Source organism: the organism of the source record quoted next, unplaced genomic scaffold, assembly GCF_019419815.1.
Source record: "Pyrus x bretschneideri cultivar Hongxiangsu unplaced genomic scaffold, Pyrus_bretschneideri_v1 Contig9, whole genome shotgun sequence".
Lineage (NCBI taxonomy): Eukaryota > Viridiplantae > Streptophyta > Magnoliopsida > Rosales > Rosaceae > Pyrus > Pyrus x bretschneideri.
The window spans coordinates 7,217,602-7,227,534 of record NW_025999831.1 but is presented as its reverse complement, the minus strand read 5'-3'; the positions used below and the strand labels follow the sequence as shown (position 1 = coordinate 7,227,534).

Here is a 9,933-nt window from a genome sequence, read left to right as displayed (position 1 = left end):
TGCGCGTGTGTGTGTTTATGTGAAGTTCATGCATGTGGTTTATTATTTATTTTGCTAAATCAGAGAATATTATTATGATTTCATCAGTCCTGTTTATTTGAAAGTGATATTTATACTTTTAACTTAACTTGGATAAGCTTCACTTATTAATAATACCCAAGTCTAACCAAAGAGAGAACTAGAAACAGTACTGTGAAAACCCGCAAGTGTAGCAGTAGTACTTTATTAGCAGGAAAAGAATGATCAGTCAATTAAAAATTAAAAAAAATCATATAGAAATGGTTTGTCGGTGTCTTAATTTCCTTGAAGCACGACCCTTAATTTGAGGTTGAAGGCCGGCTAGCTCGAAACATGTATACCAGACAGCATTAAACAAAATTCCATACGAGTGAAACCCCAAGATCCCACTCAACACTAATTCTTTACCCTGTCCTTTTCCTCTTCATTCGAAACCGACAATTCGACATTTGAATTAATAAACTCCCCTTTCCTTCTCTGTTGATCTTAGCTAAACCCAAAATGCAAATCCTCCGTTCAAATCGCAAACCCATAAAAATATTAAAATCTGAGAGAAACCCAGAACCTAAAATCAATTAGAATCGACTACTAATTAAATAATAAAACAATTTTCTTAAAGCAAACCAACCAACATAAATAACCCAGAACCTAAAATCAATTATTATCCAAATAACCCTATCACAAGATTTTCTCCAAATTAGAATCGACTACTAATTAAATAATAAAACAATTTTCTTAAAGCAAACCAACCAACATAAATAATCAAAACCAAAATTATCTAATTCAGCTGGGAAATAAACTACGAATCCATAAATCCAATAATTACCAATCCACATTTATTGTAAACAGAAATAGTTTACAAATGAAATCAGGCACTTATTAATACTGTAACTGACAAACAAATCTTGATTTTGTGATCACCAATTCAAACATTCAAGTTACCCAAAAATACAGAGGAGAGAGAGAGAGAGAGAGAGAGAGAGAGAGAGAGAGAGAGAGAGAGAGATACCTGAGGACCACCAAGTTCGCAGAGCTGCTACACGGAAGAGGACGAGGAGGAAGGTTGCGAAGGGGACGAGGAGGAAGGTTGCGAGGCTGCACAGAAGAAGATGAGCAGGAAGGTGTTGCGAAGGGGAAAAGGATGCAGAGGTGAAGAGAAACGGCTGAGAAGAAGAGATTTTGTTTTTAGGGTTTGTAAACTGATTTTGAAGTTGTAAATTTTGAAAAAGACCAAGGGCATTTTTGTCTAAAAATATTGGAAATTTCTGTCCCACAGACGTGGAACAACACGTTCCAGGGTGGGGGTGTGGAACAAAAAATCATCCAAAATCTGTTCCGTGGAACAGCGCATTCCACTCATTTTAGGCGCACCAAACGCGGGACGGAACGCCTCGTCCCACTCTGTTCCGTCCCGTCCCGCGTACCAAACGCGACCCAAAGGAAAGGCAAAACCAAGTGCTTTAGGGAGCCTATGACCTCCCAATATCTTATTAGTTGTCAAGCCGAGCGTTTTCCCATAAAGCGCCTCCTGAGCACCAAAAGGAAAGTTGGCTACTGACAGCTTTAAGCAATGGGGTCCTAAGAATCGACTGAGTGGGTTTAGTTAGATGTCAACTCTAGGCTGTGTGGTAGCCAGATAAGGCAACAAAACTTCTTCTCTTTGAGGCACAACTTTTTCTCTTTGGCACACTAGCTCTATCACCAACTGCTGCAACCTAAAAGATGTCCCGGTTGGAGAAGGAGAGCTAGATGAAGAAAAAGTCCCCTCGAGGTCCAGAACCGGACTTGCTCCTAAGCTGCAAAATTCTTCTCCTTTCTGTCGACCAACCTCGTCCATCAGTAACTATAAAGACACCTTAGCATCAAGTATCAGCTTTTCCATTGACATGTTTGGTTGTTGCAGAAGAAAGGTTGGTGAGGTACTCGTCCTTCTTCTACAACATAAAAGCTTACAAAAAAAATAAAATTAAGATTATCTATCATAATTTAAATACTTTTTAGTGTAATAAAATTTGAATTTAAAATGTAAAACAGAATACTTACATAAATGTCATCAACGACCTAGTTGCCATTACTGGCATGCATATCCTCAAGCCTCCCCTTCATGGGAAATGCAAACCCTTTGCACGTTGTTTCTTAACCTAGTAAGAAATGGGTTGAGAACCATAGTGATGAAGGTACGGCTTCGCTTCCCGGTTACCCTTGCTTGCTGCCACAAAGATATGTCGTCTTCAGCTTTGAGGACGTCTGCCAGAGCAGGTCACCATCTTTGATGCACCAGAAGTACTGAGCCCGACCATCAACTCGATAATGATCACTTGGGTGGTGCTGGGTACCCGTTTGAACCCTAAGCAGAGGCAGATCAGTGGCCAATAGTGATCAACTGCGATGACATCTGTGTAAAATAAAATACAATAATTTCTACAAATTAATTTCTTTGTACAAATTCTTTTCTACAAATTTAATTTCTTTTCTAAAATTTTAAATTCTTTCCCAAAGATTTAATTTCTTTCCTACTATTTTCACAATATTACCTATTCCCTATTTCCACAATATTCACTATTTTCACAAAAATCACAATATTCACTATGTTCACCATATTACTTACTCTCTATTTTCACAAAAATCACAATATTCACATAAGTCACAAAATATGCACAATCTTATATATTCACAAATCCTACCAATATTCATAAATATTCACAAATTCACAAACTCACAAATCCTACAAATATTCATAAATATTTACAAATTTACAAATCCTCCAAATATTCACAAAAATAATAATATTCTCTATTTTCACAAACCACATAAGCCCACCATCCCCATCCTCCTAAACCCCCTAAACCCACCCTTGTAACCACCCACCCCGTCCTTCGTCCACCACCCCACACCGTCCCCCACAGCCCACTACCGTACATCCACCCCGTCCCCACATTGTCCTTCGTCAGGCAACCTTTTATCCTAGTGGCAAATTTTTCTGACAAAAATTTTTAGGTTGGCCTGACAAATTTTAGGAGTGTTGCTCCACGATATGTTTACCCAATGACTTGTACCTAATTCGTCGGGCAAATGTAAAAAGTTTGTTTATCCCCTTACTTTTCTAATTTAATTTCAAGGCTTATTTTTAGTTACGCCTCCTGAAACTTTATTTTGATCTTACTTTGGACCCTGTGACTCAAAAGTCACCACTTTATTCTTCAAAGTTCGTTGAACTTTGACTTGTATACTCTCTCTTCTCCTTGGATCTTATAGGTCGCCTCCTAAAATATACGTGGGACTCAACACCTAATAAGACTATGTCACGTGTGCAATAAACTTGATTATAAATTTCTTTTATGCATTAACATTCAACAAACAGAGAATATTAAGTTTAAAAGAAATTGAAGAGATGAAAAAAAAAATTGAGTAGCCTAATGGTCCCAAATCAAATCCACATAAGAAATTAAAGATTTAAGGCAACGTGGACCAAATTTTGAGTTTTATAGAGACGACCTTCAAGTTTCATGAGGCAAAATGGGATCAAAATCAAGAAGACAAAGTCGAGCGAACTTTGAGTTTCAGGGAGTGAAGTGGTGACTTTTGAGTTATAGGGAGTAAAGTGAGATTAAAATCCAATTCCAGGGGGTGTAGCTAAAAATAAGCCTAATTTTAAACACTCTAAAGTTCATCGAATCTGATGATCAGATCAATTCCGTATGTGATTTGCTCTCAATTACCGTCTTACAGAAAAATCATCAATATCAGTGGTCATATAACTGTTAATTGTGATTTTTCGTTTGTAGCCGTCTAAGAATTTCATTCCCTTGCCTAATCCTTGAATGTTTGTTTGTTTGTTTGTTTGTTTGTTTTTTTTTTTTTTTTTTTTTTTGTGATTTTTGGCATATGCTATTTCGGAATTCATACAAACAAGTTTGACAGTTGAATTGTTGAAATTAGTTTCTTAAAATGCGCATCTTGTCCAAATAATAGATTCAACAAACAATGTCACTTTTGGTGGTACTGTCCGGGCCAAGGACCAACTTCACGTATATGTTCACATGCACCGTTTACATTCACTTTAGATCCAAAGTAAATGCTAATGCATTAGGCAAGTAGGGACTCGTATGCAGTGCTTAGTGCTAACTTCATGTGATTGTAGTAATAGAATGTAAATTTACAGCCGACCTGTTAATGTAGCTACTTTTTGCATAACCTGTGTGCTTACGTAGTTTAATGACCATTCCTTACTTTATTATAAATGTTGTATACGTACCCCGTATCCTTGATATACTATATTTGTTGGGTACTATACAGTATACCTTAGTAGTAATTTATGTTGAAAACTATACTTGTTTTACAGTGAAGGGTTACAACTTTCATAAAATGACGATTTTACAAAACTTTAATTTTAAAGGCCTGCTCACCTCTATTTCTTTGATCTGGATTGTCTGCCCTTCCCATCCCATACCCTTCCCATCCTCTTCTATTTCTGTAGTCACGATTAAGTCACATCAACATTTTATATTGATTTTTTTTATAGAAATAATAAGACAAAAAACAATAAAAATATAAAATGTTGACGTGACTTAACCGTGACCACAAAAATAAGAGGGAATGGAAAGAGTATGAGATGGAGAGGGTAGACAATCCAGATCTTTATTTTTCACCCTTCTAGGACCTAGGTTGAGCTTTTGAGGATGAGGAATCTTAGCCTTAGCTGACATGTACTTCTGTCAAAGTTGGCAAACTTTATCTTCTATAATAATATCTATTCTTTAGAGGATGCAAGTGCTTCTATTTTACTGCACGTATGCTCTAACATTGTTATTCTGTAATAACGGTTCCACCTGCTGACTTGCACACTCTTGTTTTATTTAATTCAAGTTTCATTTATTCGCACTTTATATATCAACTACACATTATAGTTTCATTATCTTTTTTGGTGTCGACCATCACATCTAGATGTGAATGTACACGTGAACATTTTAAGTTGGAATGTATCAATAATTTCCGTGAAGCACTCTTTTATATTTATTCTCCATCGTTGTGGATGACATTGATATCAATGAAAATCATCAAGTTTTTTATTTTTTTATTTTTTTATTTTTTATTTTATTTTATTTTTTTAATCCCAAAGAAAATCATCAAGTTATAGTATTGCTTATTAGTATATAGAATTATATAATTTGAACTTTCTTAAGTTCATGGATAGTTTTTAGCAAATTAGGAAGGGAGAAATAAGAGAACGAAACATTAGAAGAGGTAACTCATCAGAGAGAATCAGGTCTCATATTACTCTCGTTGCAAACACCACACTAGTAAGATTGTCAAATCGTAGTAACCAACAACCAAATAAGTCGATGCTTCAGACCAAACTCTTTAAAACAAACAGAAAAATCCCTAGAGTCTAGAAGATATTTTCTTAAAAATAAAATTCTAGAATATATATAACAAACATTAACCTCAGGAGCTACAAGATATTAATAAAGGGAATAACTAATTAATCCATATTATCAAGAATTTAAATAATATGAGTAGACGTACGTAGATGGCACTTCTTGTTATTTATTTATTGTTTATTCTTTTTATATAAACCTATATAGCACTTGTTGCTTGCAACAGCATGTGTGGTTATCATTTGTTGAAATCCTTCATGATTCTTACAGCCTTACATACATATCGGAGGATGTTAATACCAATTAACAAGATTAAAGCTAACTAGTGATGAAAACAAACCAACGCGGCAACACTAGCTAGTTATTCGTCATTGCTGCGTGCTACCGTTTAACATATAACTTTGTATATAAATTATGACTACTTGGAGTGCCATAGATGCTTGTTAATTACCATACCATCATTTGATTCATAAATTAATTTTTTGAACCAATTCGATCCATCCCTAGCTCGCTTGATAGATCTCCATAATTGATATGTACGTAGATTAGGGTTTAGGCATAATTTGATCTTTCTCTGAAATCTGTCCACCGTACTTTCGCTTCTGTGTGTATAGAGAGAGGTATAGAAAGATACAAATTGCTGAATCATGAAGTCTCTTGAAGATTTGTTGGCGTTAAACGTAACGCGGGACCATCAGGCCCTTGTTTGCATCTCGCTCCCTCCCAACATTCATTCAAGCGGTTATTGGAGAAATTCTAAGGTAGATGATGAATCACCCTTTTCTGCTTCTCGTCCATTGAGCGTCAAAAAACTCTCAAGTGCTACGTTGTCAGTCCTCGAAGAGCAAATAGCTTTGGCTTTTTTCCTCACCCAGTTCCTTCATCTCGCTCTTAGGTGCTTTGGAATCCCCATCTTTGTCACTCAGATGCTGGTAAGTAGACATATCATCATCCTACATTCTCGTTTGATCATTTATTCTCTTTGTTTAATTCTAAGCATTTCAAATTTAACTTTATCATAGTTAAAGTTTCTTCTAATTTAATTTTATATATAATTATCCAATATGCTATTGCACGTACGTACGTACGTCGTCTAATTGATTAACTATTAATTGTAAGTAATAATACATACGAGCCTCCAATTTGTTCGAAGAGGTCATGATTATCAATATGCATGGTTTTGTTATATTAATGGTACGTACGTGTACGTGTATATGTTTGTGCAGGCAGGTATAATCCTCGGTCCAGGGATGTTGGGGAGTATATGGCCTGGATACGAAAAAGTCATGTACGACATTGTGAGTCAGGACGTGATGGGGACGTTAACGGTGTTGGGTTACTGCATGTTTTTGTTTCTGATGGGAGTGAAAATGGACATCGGCATTGTACTTAGAACAGGGAGGAAGGCCTTGTACACCGGGGCTGGCTCCTTGCTAGTGCCTTTATGCATCGGTCTGTTCACTCTTGGAACCCGAGGTGTTTTTCTTAACTGGGAGTTAGAGCAAAATGACTTACAGGCCCTTGCATTAGCCGTAGTCACAAACGCGCAGACTTCATTTACCGTCATTGCCTGCCTCCTCGGGGACCTCAAACTCCTCACTTCGGAACTTGGCCGCTTAGCACTCTCCTCGTCTATTGTGTCTGACATTTTGGGTTTGTCTCTTCGAACTGTTACCAAACTGGTGATGAGCACTGGAAAGGAGGGCGGATTTTTTCGCAACACAATTGCCGTGCTCGGTTATATCCTTGTTGTTTACTTTGGGGCACGCCCTGCTATGTATTGGATCATCAGACAGACGCCCAAAGGCCAGCCTGTTCACAACGGCTACCTTCTTATCATCTTGATTGGGGTCTTATGCTCAGCCCTATTTTCGTTCTATTTTAATCAATATCTTTTCTTTGGCCCTTTCGTTTTGGGCTTAGCTGTCCCGGAAGGACCCCCGCTCGGCTCCTCTCTCGTCAAGTGCTACGATTTCATGGTGTCCGACATTCTTCTTCCACTCTTTGTAACCTCCAATGTGTGGCTCATGAATCCCAAAGACATCAAGTTTAAAGGAAAATTTGCAATTCCTAGTCTTGTCCTCCTCATTGTGTCTACTCTCTCCAAATTTGGAGGCAGTTTATTAACTGCACTTTACTGTGACATGCCTCTAATGGATGCTTTGGGACTCGCTCTCATAATGTGCTGCAAAGGTGTCGTGGACTTGGGCTCCTTGAGCACCGTCACCAAAGATATGGTATCTATCTATCTATCTCTTTGTCTGTCTGTCTGTCTGTCTGTCTAGCTATCTAAGTCTAGAACAATATTGCTACATATTTATACCACATTTATCGACCACATTGCTAATTATCTCTCCAATACATGCACGACTCACCTTAAACACTAATTAAAGAGGTAGTCAGCAATATGGTCCAAATAGCAGCGCTCATTTATATATCATCTTATATTGCCTATTTGCTTTCTATAATGTGCAATGTACTTGGTATATCATCTTATATTGCCTACTTGCTTGTATGCAGCCTTTGAATGAAGAGATTTATGCCATTAACGTACTTGGTATCCTAATGATCGCATGCGTTGTGTCATTGCTTTTGAAACACTTCAACATATCCTCAAAGAAGTATGGAGGATATGAGCAAAGAAACGTAGCGTGTTTGAAACCCAACTCAGAGCTCCGCATACTTGCATGCATTCACAAGCAAAACAACATTTCAGCCGTCATCAATTTTTTGGATGCCTGCTGTCCAACTAAAGAGAGCCCCATTTCCCTTTATGTCCTTCACCTCATTGAGATGTTTGGCCAAGCTGCCCCTATCTTCATTTCCCACAGAATGCAAACCAAGACACTCTCCAATTGCTCGTACTCGGAGGACATGCTTCTTTCTTTCCTTCAGTTCGAGCGGGACTTCAGTGAAGCAGTGACCGTACAACCTTTCACAGCCATTTCTCCAGCCAAATCAATGCATGAGGATACATGCACCCTTGCCCTTGACCGAGCCACGTCTCTCATAATACTCCCCTTCCATCGACACTGGACTCTTGATGGCTCCATCAAGTCCGACGATAGGGCTATAAGGTCCTTAAATATCAGTGTTCTCGAAAGAGCACCATGTTCTGTTGGGATTCTTATCAACCGTGGACCTCTAAGACAATTAGCACTGGAAAAAAACTCATCATCTGAAGCAGTACAATACAAAGTCGCCTTGATCTTCTTGGGAGGAGAAGACGATAGGGAGGCATTAGCCTTAACACTAAGGATGGCAGCGGATCCAAGCATCAGCCTGACCGTCTTTTATCTCACAACCTCGAGAGACTGTGAGGCCACTAACTGGGATAGGATAGTTGATTTGCAGAGCTTAAGAGAGTATAGGGAAGGCTATGTTCATGCTTGCGGATCAGCATTTTATGTAGAGAAGATTGCAAAAAATGGACCCGAAACGGTGTCAATACTTCGGAGTATTTTGAACGAATACGACCTTTTCGTTGTTGGAAGAAGAAAACATTGGGAAAGTCCTCAAACTTCAGGGCTTGATGAATGGAGTGAATTCCCAGAGCTTGGTATTATTGGGGACATGCTTGCCTCGGACGACTTCTGGTGCAGATCTTCAATCTTTGTGGTGCAACAACAACAAACCACATAGTCAGTCTTCAATTTCCCAGCAAAAGCGCACGATTTTGTTTCCAAGTAGTGGATTACTCTGGTGTGTGTGTTCTTATTGTCCAATCCACTACGTTCTGAGTTCAATTCTCTTAGCCTAGTTTAGAAGAGAAATATCGAATGTATTAAAATGGAAAGAAAAAAAAAATCAGTAATCAAACAAAAACGCTAGGTCACGGTGATGGATCTAATTAGTATATGTGAACATTCTGGCTCCAGTGCTTCAACTTCCAATTTTGGGGATTAAGATTTATAGTATTCCTTTTGTTGTTGTTGTTGTTCTTTTTTTTGGGCAGTAACTCTCCAATTGTTTTTTAAGTTTTTCCTGTCACAATCCAATATTGTAACTACGGTGAAATCACACACATGTGTTATCGTGAAAATCGAAGAAAATGGAGAACTGAAGAAAATGAAAGGAAGCAGAGAAAAGAAAGAGAGAATCTTGTAGAACAAGCTGATGTATTCTTCAGTAAAATGAGTAGTTACAAATTACACAGATGTGCAACTATTTAGCAGCTGTCAATCTTCGTGACTAAGATAAGTACCTAGCTGACATGTACAAGATAGGAATATAACACACATGTATGCTGATATGTACAATACTCTCTGTTAATATGTACAAGCAAGGTTCTAAAGACGCAAAGCGCTAGTCGGGTGACAGTGTCACATTCCGGCCCGGGCGAGACCACTTCTTGGGCCTGACTCCACTACCGTAGCACGATATTGTCCGCTTTGGGCTTACCATTCCCTCACGGTTTTGTTTTTGGGAACTCACGAGCAACTTCCTAGTGGGTCACCCATCATGAAATTGCTCTAGCCCCCTTCTCGCTTAACTTCGGAGTTCCCATGGAACCTGAAGCCAGTGAGCTCCCAAAAGG

General features: G+C 38.2%; 1 protein-coding gene across 1 annotated transcript; it reads left to right on the top strand.

The window, feature by feature from the left end:
• The first annotated feature begins 6,043 nt into the window (after nt 1-6,043).
• LOC125473523 (cation/H(+) antiporter 4-like) lies at nt 6,044-9,038 on the top strand. The gene is made up of 3 exons (XM_048576433.1): nt 6,044-6,328; nt 6,623-7,633; nt 7,917-9,038. The coding sequence occupies exons 1-3, from the start codon at nt 6,044-6,046 to the stop codon at nt 9,036-9,038; spliced, it is 2,418 nt and encodes an 805-aa protein (XP_048432390.1).
• The last annotated feature ends 895 nt before the right edge of the window (nt 9,039-9,933 follow it).

Bases quoted from the DNA above. Each gene is read 5' to 3' on its own strand.
- LOC125473523 (XM_048576433.1), top strand. From the start codon at position 6,044: ATGAAGTCTCTTGAAGATTTGTTGGCGTTAAACGTAACGCGGGACCAT. The intron at 6,329-6,622 runs GTAAGTAGACAT...ATGTTTGTGCAG, and splicing joins TCTTTGTCACTCAGATGCTG to GCAGGTATAATCCTCGGTCC. The intron at 7,634-7,916 runs GTATCTATCTAT...GCTTGTATGCAG, and splicing joins GCACCGTCACCAAAGATATG to CCTTTGAATGAAGAGATTTA.